At 43.3% G+C, this 15,689-nt stretch overlaps 1 protein-coding gene across 1 annotated transcript in view; it reads right to left on the minus strand.

The window, feature by feature from the left end:
• The window catches only part of rxfp1 (relaxin family peptide receptor 1), a 141,386-nt gene that overhangs the window by 56,506 nt on the left and 69,191 nt on the right, over positions 1-15,689 (minus strand). Inside the window, exons 3-4 of the mRNA XM_061973957.1 lie at positions 3,964-4,047; positions 3,719-3,824 (exon numbers count right to left, since the gene is read on the minus strand). Coding sequence (XP_061829941.1) covers positions 3,719-3,824; positions 3,964-4,047 — 190 coding nt within the window. The remainder of the gene's footprint in view (positions 1-3,718; positions 3,825-3,963; positions 4,048-15,689) is intronic.

The following is a 15,689-nucleotide window of genomic DNA, read 5'->3' on the forward strand; positions in this document are numbered from 1 at the left end:
TGTAAGTGCAAGTTAAAACTCTACTATGCAAGGTGAAAACCGTCATTCACAAACAATGACGGGGCGAGGGTCACCACTTTGTCAACAAATCCATCCATCCATCCATTTTCTACCGCTTATTCCCTTTGGGGTCGCGGGGGGCGCTGGAGCCTATCTCAGCTACAATCGTGCCTGAGCAAATTGTTTAAGAACAACATTTCTCAAGCAGCTATTGCAAGGAATTTAGGGATTTCACTATCTATGCTCCGTAATATCATCAAAAGGTTCAGAAAAACTGGAGAAATCACTGCACGTAAGCAGCTAAGCCCGTGACCTTCAATCCCTCAGGCAGCACTGCATCAACCAGCGACATCAGTGTGTAAAGGATATCACCACATGGCCTAAAGAACACTTAAAAAAACCACTGTCAGTAACTACAGTTTGTTGCTACATCTGTAAGTGCAAATTAAAACTCTACTATACCATTTATCAACAACACCCAGAAACGCCACCGGTTTTGCTGGACCCGAGCTCATCTAAGATGGACTTGCAAAGTGCAAAAGTGTTCTGTGGTCTAACGAGTCCACATTTCAAATTGTTTTCGGAAACTGTGGACGTCGTGTCCTCCGGACCAAAGAGGAAAAGAACCTTCCGGATTTTTCTAGGGTGAAAGTGTAAAAGGCAGCATGTGTGATGGTATGGGGGTGTATTAGTGGCCAAGGCATTGGTAACTTTCACATCTGTGAAGACACCATTAATGCTGAAAGGTACATACAGCTTTTGGAGCAACATATTACGTTACCATGGACGCCTCTGCTTATTTCAGCAAGACAATGCCAAGCCACGTGTTACAACAGTGTGGCTTCGTAGTAAAAGAGTGCGGGTACTAGACTGGCCTGCCTGTAGTCCAGACCTGTCTCCCATTGAAAATGTGTGGCGCATTATGAAGCCTAAAATATGAGAAGGGAGACTGTTGAACAACTTAAGCTGTACATCAAGCAAGAATGGGAAATAATTCCACTTCAAAAATGTGTTTCCTCAGTTCCCAAACCTTTACTGAGTGTCGTTAAAAGGAAAGGCCATGTAACACACTGGTAAAAATGCCCCTGTGACAACTTTTTTGCAATGTGTTGCTGCCATTAAATTCTAAGTTCATGATTATTTGCAACAGAAAAAAATCTAAATTAGAACGACATCTTGTCCCTCCCACCCCTCTCAGTAAGCTGTGGAGTCCCCCAAGGCAGTATATTGGGGCCTTTACTGTTCCTAATATACATAAACGACAAGACCCGCCACGCCAGGCTTCGCCGCCTGCCGCACCACACCAAGCTTCACCGCCTGCCGCACCACGCCAAGCTTCGCCGCCTGCCGCACCACGCCAAGCTTCGCCGCCTGCCACGATGACGATGCGCCTGCCTCCTCATCAGCCACGGATGTGGCCGCTACCTGGTCGTCTGCCACGCCAAGTGCGCCCACCTCCTTGTCGGCCACGGATGTGGCCCTTCCCGGGTCGCCCATCTCGTCAGGTACAGCGGCGCTCTACGCGTCGCCGCCACCTGACTTTGCCTCGGTGGATTCGGGGACACTTGGTCTGGCGACCCACCGCGATGTCCCCCTCCCACCCTCCCATGACTCTTGATCTTGTTTTTGTTGGGTTTTTTTGGGGGACATCTGGGATCTGTCCTTAAGGGAGGGGCTCTGTCATGTCTTGGTGATCATGTTTTTGTTTGGCCATGTGCTGTTTGTTTTTTGGACTCTTTTTAGTTCCTGGTTGTGCACTCCTGCTTGTTTTGTTTCCATGACGACTCATTAGTTTCACCTGTCTCACGTTTTGCACTCGCGCACCTGTCACTAATCATGTCGGTATTATTTAAGTTTGCAGTTGCCAGGCAAACTGTCTGGCGACATTACCTCCTTGACACCCATGCTATCTGATATCCTTTCTACTCATGCCATTGTCATGCTGCCATCGTTTTCATGCTGCTCGTTTCTTGCCACGTGAGTTTTGTGTATTCTTGTCACAGTAAGTGTTTATTTGTTTCATGTTCATAGTTTTTTCCCCAAGTGCTAGTTTTGTTTTCTTAACCAAGTTTGTACGTCCGCCTTGTGCACGCCTTTTGTTTCTTTGTTAGTGTAAAACAATAAACATGTCTTTACCTGCACATCTTGTCCACTCCAACCTTCCTTGCAACTCGGGAAAACAAACAACCCATACACCACGTCTTGACAGGGTCCACCTTTTGCAGCTATTACAGTTTCAACTCTTCTGGGAAGGCTGTCCACAAGGTTGCGGAGTGTCTTTATAGCAATTTTCCACCATTCTTCTAAAAGTGCATTGGTGAGGTCACACACTGATGGTGGAGAAGGCCTGGCTCTCATGTCTCCGTTCTAATTCATCCCAAAGGTGTTCTATCGGGTTCAGGTCAAGACTCTGTGCAGGCCAGTCAAGTTCATCCACACCAGACTGTCATCCATGTTTTTATGGACCTTGCTTTGTGCACTGGTGCACAGTCATGTTGGAAGAGGAAGGGGCCTGTTACGGCGTCCTAGAGGCTCTGCTGTAAGCTCCACAGGACACGCCCCCGCGTTTGCCGCGCAGACCGCGCCCACGCGTCGCCGCAGCTGGAGACAATCTGCAATACCGCACCTGGACCTGATGAGAGGGAGCTGAATAATGGACCAGTGGACCCAAGGATCCTGGCGGGAACTTAGTTTCTCAATGGTGTACCGTAAGCCTACTCTAGCTTGATGCTCTCTGTTTTCCCTCTGAGTTTTCCCTCCGTGCTTGACTTCCTTGTTTGTCCTCCCTCAATGCCCTCCCGAGTTTTGCCCTTGGTGATTCCTACGTTGTTTTCCCCTGTGGACTTTGGACTGCCTTCCTCGATCCTTGACCCTCGCCCGGACACAGACCTTGTCACTCCTCTCCTGCCCTGGTCCACCTGCCTGCCCCACGGACTACCTCAATCCTTCGCTCTCAACACACACTTCAGCTAACTACACACATAGCCTCACACACACACAGGGTTTTGACACTCTCCATTTCCTTAGTTTAGTTTATTAGTTAGTATTGTTTATTATTATATATATTGAGTATATATATAATAAATTATTGAACATTACTGCCCCCTGGTGTCTGAGCCGTCAACTCCCCTCTGTTAAATCACAACAGTGGTTGCTCCAAACTGTTCCCACAAGGTTGGGAGCATGGAATTGTCCAACATATTTTGGTATCCTGGAGCATTCAAAGTTAATTTCACTGGAACTAAGGGGCCAAGCCCAACTCCTGCAAAACAACCTCATACCATAATTCCTCCTCCACCAAATTTCACACTCGACACAATGCAGTCCGAAATGTAGCGCTCTCCTGGCAACCTCCAAACCCAGACTGGTCCATCAGATTGCCAGATGGAAAAGTGTGATTCATCAGTCCAGAGGATGCGTATCGACTGCTCTAGAGTCCAGTGGTCTCCATGCCCAAGTGCTGGATTTTATACAACTGTGGCCGGGCCAAGTGATTAGGACACCTGATTCTGATCATTTGGATGGGTGGCCAAATACTTTTGGCAATATAGTGTATGAGGAATAGTAATATTGGCTGCTTATTAATAAAGTACTTCTGATTCTGATTGCATTCCCATGCTGCTTAGCAGGGCGCTTGCACTGCAGCAGGCCCATAATTAACGTCTTAAAGCCACAGTACTGGAACCAATCGTTATCTCCACCCCGCCAACCTGCTCACATCATGGTGACGTTGACGGCCACCGCTGGGACGTCGTGGAACTGCGCCCCTTCACAGTCCAGCTCCAGGTCCAGACACTGGCACGGCTCGGGGATACTGCCCAGCACTGCGGTAAGAGACAGATCCCACGACATTTGAGACACGGTTGACATCGCTAATAAGACGCCTCTAAAGAACTGCATGCAAATATGTCATCATTAGCACTTCCTGTCAGTCGCTGCTAAACAAACAAGGCAACAACTTACAGCACACGTTGGACTTTGTCCCCGTGTTGTGGCTCGGTATCCCAAAGTATTTGTCCAGGAGGTGAGGCCACCCGTTGTTGTCTCCTGGAGGACGGCAGAAGAAACACGTTTGCGATTAAAATCCACACATAAGAAATGATAAAACCCCCACAAAATCTTGCGTGCCATTCAAATAATCACTATGGAAACAAATAATGATGCAAGTGTCACTCTGCGTTGTTGGCATGACCCCGGGATGCAGAGACGAGAGGTGCAGGTGCAAAATAGTATTTTAATGAGGAATAAGGAAGCACCAGAGCGGCAGAAGCAAAGGTCGGTCAAAAAAGTAAACTAACAAAAAGCTCAACAAGTATCAAGACACTTCCAAGTATGGAGGAACAAGAAAGACCGAGTGCAGCGTGACATGAACGAGTACAAAGACCAAACAACACTAAACTCAGTAAGGTTGCTTGGTTGAAGTTTATTTTAAACATGTACCCGTATTTTTCAGACAATAGGGCACACCGGATTATAAGGCGCATTAAAGGGGTCATATTATCATTATTTTTTCTGAATGTAAAAGACTTCCTTGTGGTCTACATAACATGTGATGGTGGTTCTTTGCTCAAAATGTTGCATAGATGATGTTTTACACATCATCTTCAACTCACTTTCTGACAGTCTCTTCAGGATGCGCCGTTTTGTGGGCGCTCTTATTTACGTGCCTCCACTTGGACAGCGTCTTCTCCCCGTCATCTTTGTTGTAGCGGTGTAGCGTGCAAGGACGGGAGTGGAAGAAGTGTCAAAAGATGGCACTAACTGTTTTAATGACATTCAGACTTTACTTCAATCAATCAATCAATCAATGTTTATTTTTATAGCCCTAAATCACAAGTGTCTCAAAGGGCTGCACAAGACACAACGACATCCTCGGTACAGAGCCCACATAAGGGCAAGGAAAAACTCACCCCAGTGGGACGTCGATGTGAATGACTATGAGAAACCTTGGAGAGGACCGCATATGTGGGTAACCCCCCCCCTCTAGGGGAGACCGAATGCAATAGATGTCGAGTGGGTCTGACATAATATTGTGAGAGTCCAGTCCATAGTGGATCCAACATAATAGTAAGAGTCCAGTCCATAGTGGATCTAACATAATAGTGAGAGTCCAGTCCATAGTGGATCTAATATAATAGTGAGAGTCCAGTCCATAGTGGATCTAACATAATAGTAAGAGTCCAGTCCATAGTGGATCTAACATAATAGTGAGAGTCCAGTCCATAGTGGATCTAATATAATAGTGTGAGAGTCCAGTCCATAGTGGATCTAAAATAATAGTGGGAGTCCAGTCCATAGTGGATCTAACATAATAGTAAGAGTCCAGTCCATAGTGGATCTAACATAATAGTGAGAGTCCAGTCCATAGTGGATCTAACATAATAGTGTGAGAGTCCAGTCCATAGTGGATCTAACATAATAGTGAGAGTCCAGTCCATAGTGGATCTAATATAATAGTGTGAGTCCAGTCCATAGTGGATCTAAAATAATAGTGGGAGTCCAGTCCATAGTGGATCTAACATAATAGTAAGAGTCCAGTCCATAGTGGATCTAACATAATAGTAAGAGTCCAGTCCATAGTGGATCTAACATAGTAGTGAGAGTCCAGTCCATAGTGGATCTAACATAATAGTGTGAGAGTCCAGTCCATAGTGGATCCAACATAATAGTAAGAGTCCAGTCCATAGTGGATCTAACATAATAGTGAGAGTCCAGTCCATAGTGGGTCTAGCATAATAGTGAGAGTCCAGTCCATAGTGGATCCAACATAATAGTGAGAGTCCAGTCCATAGTGGATCTAACATAATAGTGAGAGTCCAGTCCATAGTGGGTCTAGCATAATAGTGAGAGTCCAGTCCATAGTGGATCTAACATAATAGTGTGAGAGTCCAGTCCATAGTGGATCTAACATAATATTGTGAGAGTCCAGTCCATAGTGGATCCAACATAATAGTAAGAGTCCAGTCCATAGTGGATCTAACATAATAGTGAGAGTCCAGTCCATAGTGGGTCTAGCATAATAGTGAGAGTCCAGTCCATAGTGGATCTAACATAATAGTGAGAGTCCAGTCCATAGTGGATCTAACATAATAGTGAGAGTCCAGTCCATAGTGGGTCTAGCATAATAGTGAGAGTCCAGTCCATAGTGGATCTAACATAATAGTGTGACAGTCCAGTCCATAGTGGATCTAACATAATAGTGAGAGTCTAGTCCATAGTGGGTCTAGCATAATAGTGAGAGTCCAGTCCATAGTGGATCTAACATAATAGTGTGAGAGTCCAGTCCATAGTGGATCTAACATAATAGTGAGAGTCCAGTCCATAGTGGATCTAACATAATATTGTGAGAGTCCAGTCCATAGTGGATCTAACATAATAGTGAGAGTCCAGTCCATAGTGGGGCCAGCAGGAGACCATCCCGAGCGGAGACGGGTCAGCAGCGCAGAGATGTTCCGATGCACAGGCGAGCGGTCCACCCCGGGTCCCGACTCTGGACAGCCAGCACTTCATCCATGGCCACCGGACCTGGTCTAATAAGGGGGTCTATTTAAAGGCTAGAGTATACAAATGAGTTTTAAGATGGGACTTAAATGCTTCTACTGAGGTAGCATCTCTAATTGTTACCGGGAGGGCATTCCATAGTACTGAAGCCCCAATAGAAAACGCTCTATAGCCCGCAGACTTTTTTTGGGCTCTGGGAATCACTAATAAGCCGGAGTTGTTTGAAGGCAGATTTCTTGCCGGGACATATGGTACAATGCAATCGACAAGATAGGACGGAGCTAGACCGTGTAGTATTTTATACGTAAGTAGTAAAACCTTAAAGTCACATCTTAAGTGCACAGCAATTAATCAATCAATAACGGAGCAGCATCTCCTCATCCGTGGCTCACTAGTGCAACAACAACGCCCGAAATATGTGCCGAGAAAAACTCTAATAACTTAAGTTCCTTGGGTGAATAATGTAAAGTCACTACACCGGTATGTTTTAGTGCTTTCATGGTGAGTTTACTGACAGATATAAGTAAGAACTTTACACTACTTTATGTTAGAAATGGCAACAGTGGAGGATGAATGTCACATAACAAGAAGATAGAGACAAAGAAGAAGCTTATCCACTACGCTGTCGACACAAACTACAAAGGCGGACGGGCGCAAATTTTCAGGATTTATGCAGATCCCAAATACAGTTCAACTGGTGCCAGAAGGTACAAAAAGTTGTGAAACAAAATGCGAAATAATATGTCTTAACTTATACACATCCCATAATAATACTGGTATGTTGAAGCACAGTACAATCCATCAAGTGGTGTGGCTTCATAACTTACCAAAGTCCTACTAAAACATTTTGACAGATTTTTGAGTGCCGTGTGTAACGTTCTATATTCTCAATGGAACATTTAAAGTTTTGGTGTTGTTTACTTGAGTCATATTGCAGTCTACACATATCTCTTATGTTTGACTGCCATCATATTGCAGTCTACACGTATCTGTTATGTGTGACTGCCATCTACTGGTCACACTTATCATTACACCATGTCCTAAATAAAATAGCTTCAAGGTCAGTAAGCACAACCTTAATGATGCCGTACATTAGGCGCACCGGGTTATAAGGCGCACTGTCCAGTTTTGAGAAAATGAAAGGATTTTAAGTGCGCCTCAGAGTATACAGTTTCAATATGATTTGTTCAATATTTTCATTTATTATTTAATAGAGCTGTGAATCTTTGGGAACCACACGATTCGATTCGATTCTTGGGAATAATCATTCAATTCAGAATCGATTCCAGAATCAAAATCTATACTTTTTTAATGACATTGTGTGCCAGTTCTATGATTAACTACGTTCCTCCATAAAATATATAAACAGCTCTGACACATTTCTCTGGTTTTGTTTGATAAAATTCTACCCCAACATTTAATGAAATCAAATACAAATAAGGGAACAAGAAAAAGATCCCACACCTTTCTGTCTTAAAGTAAACATGTACAGCAAACATGGGCATCTACATCAACAATATGATTAGTTGTGACTGTATGGGACAGATAAAAAAATAAAAAAATAAAAAAATAATTTTTTTTTTGATTTTTTTTAATCGTTACAAAAAAGAATCGCGATTTACTCAAAAACAGATTTTTTTTGACACCCTTAATATTTATTACTGACACATACTGTATGTTCACTTCCTGTTCTTAAGCGTAACACAATTAACATCAATGAGTTCTAAATACAGCACTTCTATTCATAAATAGCCAAGTCTTGTATCTTCAATCTTATTGAAATGACAAATAACCCATTTTGTTCGGCCAGGAAGGCAACCCGCGGCTTTCGACCTCTTTAGCGACGTCTGAGTGGCTCCCTGGAGCTTTTTCAAAAGTGTATGAAAATGGAAAAAGATGGGGGACACAATACATTTTTTGTTAGAATATGGTTCCTGGAGGAGGACAAACATGACACAAACCTTCCTAATTGTTAGAAATGCCACTGCTCGTATCAAACATGCTTCACTGATGAGAGTATTTGGCGAACGCCGTTTTGTCCTACTAATTACGGCAGTCCTTTACGTTCAACTTTCTCCGACGTGTTTTGTGTCACGTGTGTAAAGGATATCACCACATGGGCTCAGGATCACTTCAGAAAACCAGTCAGTAACTACAGTTGGTCGCTACATCTGTAAGTGCAAGTTAAAGCTCTACGATGCAAAACGAAAGCCATTTATCAACAACACCCAGAAACGCCGCCGGCTTCGCTAGGCCCAAGCTCATCTAAGATGGACTGATGCAAAGTGTAAAATTGTTCTGTGGTCTGACGAGTCCACATTTCAAATTATTTTTGGAAACTGTGGACGTCGTGTTGGAAAAAGAACCATCTGGACTTGTATAGGCGCAAAGTGTAAAAGGCAGCATGTGTGATGGTATGGGGGTGTATTAGTGCCCAAGGCATGGGTAACTTACACATCTGTGAAGGCACCATTAATGCTGAAAGGTACATACAGGTTTTGGAGCAACATATGTTGCCATCCAAGCAACGTGACCATGGACGCCCCTGCTTATTTCAGCTAGAAAATGCCAAGCCACATGTTACATCAACGTGGCTTCATAGTAAAAGAGTGCGGGTACTAGACTGGCCTGCCTGTAGTCCAGACCTGTCTCCCGTTTAAAATGTGTGGTGCAATATGAAGCCTAAAATATGAGAAGGGAGACTGTTGAACAACTTAAGCTGTACATCAAGCAAGAATGGGAAAGAATTCCCCTTCAAAAATGTGTCTCTATTTACTGAATGTTGTTAAAAGGAAAGGCCATGTAACACACTGGTAAAATGCCCCTGTGCCAACTTTTTTGCAATGTGTTGCTGCCAATAATTTCTAAGTTCATGATTATTTGCCAAAAAAATAAGAAGTTTCTCACTTGGAACATTAAAAATATTTTCTTTGCAGTCTATTTAATTGAATATAAATGATTTGCAAATCATTGGAATTTGTTTTTATTTTCCATTTACACAACGTGACAACTTCACTGCTTTTGGGTTTCGTACTCTGTATAAACGTGTAACCATTTTGTACAAACAAAAGCCATTTCTCTGGAGTTTATAAGTGCCCACGGCTACGATCGAACATCATCTTTTAAATTAATGTGCATGTAAATCAGCAGAATATAATCAATTTACCTCAGCTATAAGTAGAACATTTTTATTTGACTTCTAATGCAGAGGTAAAAACCCTTCGGGCAAAACATACAATTTTCCTCATCGCTTATGCTGAAACGTGCATGTCAGAGTTTAGCATGGGACTAATTTATCTCCACCATCGTTTCATCTTTGCATGCCGCTGTTGTCTTCAAACATGCTAATTGGGTGTCCAAAGTTTGGCAGAGCGTTGTGTTTGCAAAGAAGCCCCCGGTGGACGCTCGCTTAAAACCTCGGCCGGTGTGTGCGCAAATAAAAGATCTGCGCCTGGGGGAAAGAAGTCAATTTACTTGAAAAGTGGTCCTTCAGTTGAGTAATTTAATGTCAAAGCATGACATGAAATGACTCCTGAACGCCGTAAGTACTGTTCATCACGCTGCTGCATTGCTCAAATTGATTGCACATCACAGCTGTGAAGATGACAGAACAGGTCAAGCGGATGAAATGTACAGAGAACAAACCTACTTTGAGAAATTGTTGGACAAATGCAGCTAGATAGAACACATCCATCACTGTGATGAACTCCAAGACCTCTATGAAAAAATACAATCGAAGGACCCAGATTTCCCTCGCCCGGACGCGGGTCACCGGAGCCCCCCTCTGGAACAAGGCCCGGAGGTGGGCGCCTGTCCCCATGGGGCCCGGCCGGGCACAGCCCGAAGAGGCAACGTGTGTCCCCCCCCAATGGGCTCACCACCCATAGCAGGGCCCATAGTGGTCAAGTGCAATGTGAGCTGGGCGGAAGCCGAAGGCAGGGCACTTGGCGGTCCGATCGTCAGCTACATAAGCTAGCTCTTGGGACGTGGAATGTCACCTCGCTGGGGGGAAGGAGCCTGCGCTAGTGCGCGAGGTGGAGAAGTTCCAGCTAGATATAGTCGGATTCACTTCGACGCACAGCAAGGGCTCTGGAGCCAGTTCTCTCGAGAGGGGCTGGACTCTCTTCCACTCTGGCGTTGCCAGCAGTGAGAGGCGACGGGCTGGGGTGGCAATTCTTGTTGCCCCCCGGCTCAAAGCCTGCTTCCCAAAAAAATGCTCAGTCTTTCACAAGAAAGGATGGGGCTAGGTACACCCCTTTGTCCACAACTGCGTGAGCAAATAGTCAAACAGTTTAAGAACAACGTTTCTCAAAGTGCAATTGCAAGAAATTTAGGGATTTCAACATCTACGCTCCATAATATCATCAAAGGGTTCAGTGAATCTGGAGAAATCACTGCACGTAAGCAGCTAAGCCCGTGACCTTCGATCCCTCAGGCTGTACTGCATCAACAAGCGACATCAGTGTGTAAAGGATATCACCACATGGGCTCAGGAACACTTAAGAAACCCACTGTCAGTAACTACAGTTGGTCGTTACATCTGTAAGTGCAAGTTAAAACTCTACTATGCAAGGCAAAAATCGTTTATCAACAACACCCAGAAATGCCGTCGGCTTTGCTGGGCCTGAGCTCATCTAAGACGGACTGATACCAAGTGGAAAAGTGTTCTGTGGTCTGACGAGTCCACATTTCAAATTGTTTTTGGAAACTGTGGACGTCGTGTCCTCCGGACCAAAGAGGAAAAGAACCATCCGGATTGTTATAGGCGCAAAGTGTAAAAACCAGCATGTGTGATGGTATGGGGGTGTATTAGTGCCCAAGACGTGGGTAACTTACACATCTGTGAAGGCACCATTAATGCTGAAAGGTACATACAGGTTTTGGAGCAACATATGTTGCCATCCAAGCAACGTTACCATTGACGCCCCTGCTTATTTCAACAAAACAATGCCAAGCCACGTGTTACTTCAACGTGGCTTCATAGTAAAAGAGTGCGGGTACTAGACTGGCCTGCCTGTAGTCCAGACCTGTCTCCCATTGAAAATGTGTGGCGCATTATGAAGCCTAGAATACCACAACAGAGACCCCCGGACTGTTGAACAACTTAAGCTGTACATCAAGCAAGAATGGGAAAGAATTCCACCTGAGAAGCTTAAGAAATGTGTCTCCTCAGTTCCCAAACGTTTACTGAGTGTTGTTAAAAGGAAAGGACATGTAACACAGATGTGAACATGCCCTTTACCAACTACTTTGGCACGTGTTGCTGGCATCAAATTCAGAGTCTATTATTTGCAAAAAAAAAAATGTTTATGAGTTTGAACATCAAATATGTTGTCTTTGTAGCATATTCAACTGAATATGGCTTGAAAAGGATTTGCAAATCATTGTATTCCGTTTATATTTACATCTAACACAATTTCCCAACTCATATGGAAATGGGGTTTGTAGTTGTACACGATGGCTCCAATGACACTAGAATGAGACAGTCAGAGATTACAAAGAGAAACATAGCCAGGACTTGTGATCTTGCTAGAAAGATGTCCAGGCATCGAGTAATTGTCTCTGGCCCCTGCCTGCGAGAGGCAATGATGAGAGATATAGCAGATTAGTCTCGCTTAACAAGTAGCTGGCTAGCTTCTGTACACAACAGGGACTAACGTTTATTGATAATTGGCCCTCTTTCTGGGGCAAACCAGGCTTGCTGATGAAAGACGGCCTTCACCCTAACCAGGAAGGCGCCATCATCCTGTCAAGGAACATAGATTACTGTTTGAGTCACACTTGACTAACTACACTAGAGCAAGCCCGGTCACAGGCAATTACAGAGTCTGCTAGTCCGGGTGAGGAGTCAGTTAAGGTAGAACTAGCCAGCGCCAGGCTGGATAATCCCTGCACACATAGCAATTCTCTTGGAATAATACACAATTTACATAATGTTTTTTCTGTAGTGACTGTGTCAGAGGTAGATATGCATTCTACTGAGGTGGCAAATTATGATGCGTTCAGTTTATCGCAGCACCAAGCAAACAATCTGAAAATTCCCGTCATATCAATTCCTAGATATGGTCGAAACTATTTAAAGTGCACTACGCATAATAAACGCAACATTATTAATATTGCTGCTACGGATAATTTCAATAAAAACTCGTCAAAACAGCCCGATGCCTATAATATGGGCTTTTTAAACATAAGATCATTGTCTCCCAAAACGCTATTTGTTAATGAGGTCATTAGAGACAACAATCTTAACGTCATTGGTCTCAGCGAAACCTGGCTCAAACCAGATGATTTTTTTGCGCTAAATGAGGCATCGCCTCCTAACTATACGAATGCACATATTGCCCGTCCCCTTAAAAGAGGTGGGGGGGGGGGGTCGCACTAATATCCAATGAAAACTTTAACCTTACCCCAAACCTAAATAATAAGTTCAGTTAAGTTAAAGTTAAAGTACCAATGCATATAAATCGTTTGAGGTGCTTACTATGAGGTCTGTCACACCGCTGCCTCTCTACCTGGCTGTTATCTACCGCCCCCCAGGGCCCTATTCAGACTTTATCAATGAATTCTCAGAGTTCGTTGCTGATCTAGTGACACACGCAGACAATATAATCATAATGGGGGACTTTAATATCCATATGAATACCCCATCGGACCCTCTGTGCGTGGCGCTCCAGACTATAATTGATAGCTGTGGTCTTACACAAAAAATAAATGAACCCACGCATCGCTACGGTAATACGATAGATCTAGTGCTGGTCAGGGGTGTCACCACCTCCAAAGTTATGGTACTCCCGTATACTAAAGTAATGTCCGATCATTACCTTATAAAATTCGAAGTTCTGACTCATTGTCAACAAGCTAATAATAATAATAACTGCTATAGCAGCCGCAACATTAATGCTGCCACAACGATGACTTTTGCTGGCCTACTGCCTTCGGTAATGGCACCATTCCCAAATTATGTGGGCTCTATTAATAACCTCACTAACAACTTTGACGACGCCCTGCACGAAACCATTGATAGTATAGCACCGCTAAAGCTAAAAAGAGCCCCTAAAAGGCGCACCCCATGGTTTACAGAAGAAACTAGAGCTCATAAATTATCATGTAGAAAGTTGGAACGCAAATGGCGCGCGACTAAACTTGAGGTTTTCCATCAAGCATGGAGTGATAGTTTAATAACTTATAAACACATGCTTACCTTAGCTAAAGCTAAATATTACTCAAATCTCATCCGCCTCAACAAAAACGATCCCAAATATTTGTTTAGTACAGTAGCATCGCTAACCCAACAAGGGACTCCTCCCAGTAGCTCCACCCACTCGGCAGATGACTTTATGAATTTCTTTAATAAGAAAATTGAACTCATTAGAAAGGAGATTCAAGACAACGCATCCCAGCTACAACTGGGTTCTATTAACACAGAAACGACTGTATGTACGACGGATACTGCCCTCCAAAATAGTCTCTCTCTTTTTGATGAAATAACATTAGAGGAACTATTACGGTGTGTAAGTGGGATAAAACAAACAACATGTTTACTTGACCCACTTCCTGGGAAACTTATCAAGGAACTTTTTGTATTATTAGATCCATCAGTGCTAAATATTATGAACTTATCACTTTCCTCTGGCACTGTTCCCCTAGCATTCAAAAAAGCGGTTATTCATCCTCTGCTCAAAAGACCAAACCTCGATCCTGACCTCATGGTAAACTACCGACCGGTGTACCACCTTCCCTTTATTTCGAAAATCCTCGAAAAAATTGTCGCACAGCAGCTAAATGAACACTTAGTGTCTAACAATCTCTGTGAACCTTTCCAATCCGGTTTCAGGGCAAATCACTCTACGGAGACAGCCCTCGCAAAAATGACTAATGATCTACTGCTAACGATGGATTCTGATGCGTCATCCATGTTGCTGCTTCTTGATCTTAGCGCTGCTTTCCATACCGTCGATCATAATATTTTATTAGAGCGTATCAAAACACGTATTGGTATGTCAGACTTAGCCTTGTCTTGGTTTAACTCTTATCTTACTGACAGGATGCAGTGCGTCTCCCATAATAATGTGACCTCGGACTATGTTAACGTAACGTGCGGAGTTCCTCAGGGTTCGGTTCTTGGCCCTCCACTCTTTCGTATTTACATGCTGCCGCTAGGTGACATCATACGCAAATACGGTGTTAGCTTTCATTGTTATGCTGATGACAGCCAACTCTACATGCCCCTAAAGCTGACCAACACGTCGGATTGTAGTCAGCTGGAGGCGTGTCTTAATGAAATTAAACAATGGATGTCCGCTAACTTTTTGCAACTCAACGCCAAGAAAACGGAAATGCTGATTATCGGTCCTGCTAAACACCGACATTTATTTAATAATACCACCTTAACATTTGACAACCAAACAATTACACAAGGCGACTCGGTAAAGAATCTGAGTATTATCTTCCACCCAACTCTCTCGTTTGAGTCACACATTAAGAGTCTTACTAAAACGGCCTTCTTTCATCTCCGTAATATCGCTAAAATTTGTTCCATATGCGGTCCTCTCCAAGGTTTCTCATAGTCATTCACATGGACGTCCCACTGGGGGGAGTTTTCCTTGCCCTTATGTGGGCTCTGTACCGCGGATGTCGTTGTGGCTTGTGCAGCCCTTTGAGACACTTGTGATTTAGGGCTATATGAATAAACATTGATTGATTGACTTGTCAGCTTCCTCATCATCGGTAATACTCAACAGCTAATCTTTCATACACACAGTCTCCCACCATACACCCCTTTTGGATTAGTCACACTCCATTCTCTTGTTTAGTATGTATATATATTTAGTATTGTGTATTATTATATATATTGTGCATATATATGTAATAACACAGAGCAACATTACCCCCTTGTGGAACTGTGCCGTCACTACTCCCCCTGTATACATAACACACAAAGTTGGATGCTTTGTAGTAAAAAGTGATATTTTTCATTCATGTTTAGTACCCGTAGCATTGTAGTACCTAAACAAAGTTCTCTATATTCTAGAAACAGTTCCATCATTTAGGAATTTAGAAAAAAACATGTTTTTTTTTTTGCAATTTTCTGATAATAAATATATATATTCATTTGGAATAATAATTTATTTTTTTAAAGAAAGGTTAAAATTTGACATTTTAAATAAAATGTCATCTATTACACGTCA

Source organism: Nerophis lumbriciformis, linkage group LG22 (genome assembly GCF_033978685.3).
Source record: "Nerophis lumbriciformis linkage group LG22, RoL_Nlum_v2.1, whole genome shotgun sequence".
NCBI classification, from domain to species: Eukaryota; Metazoa; Chordata; class Actinopteri; order Syngnathiformes; family Syngnathidae; genus Nerophis; species Nerophis lumbriciformis.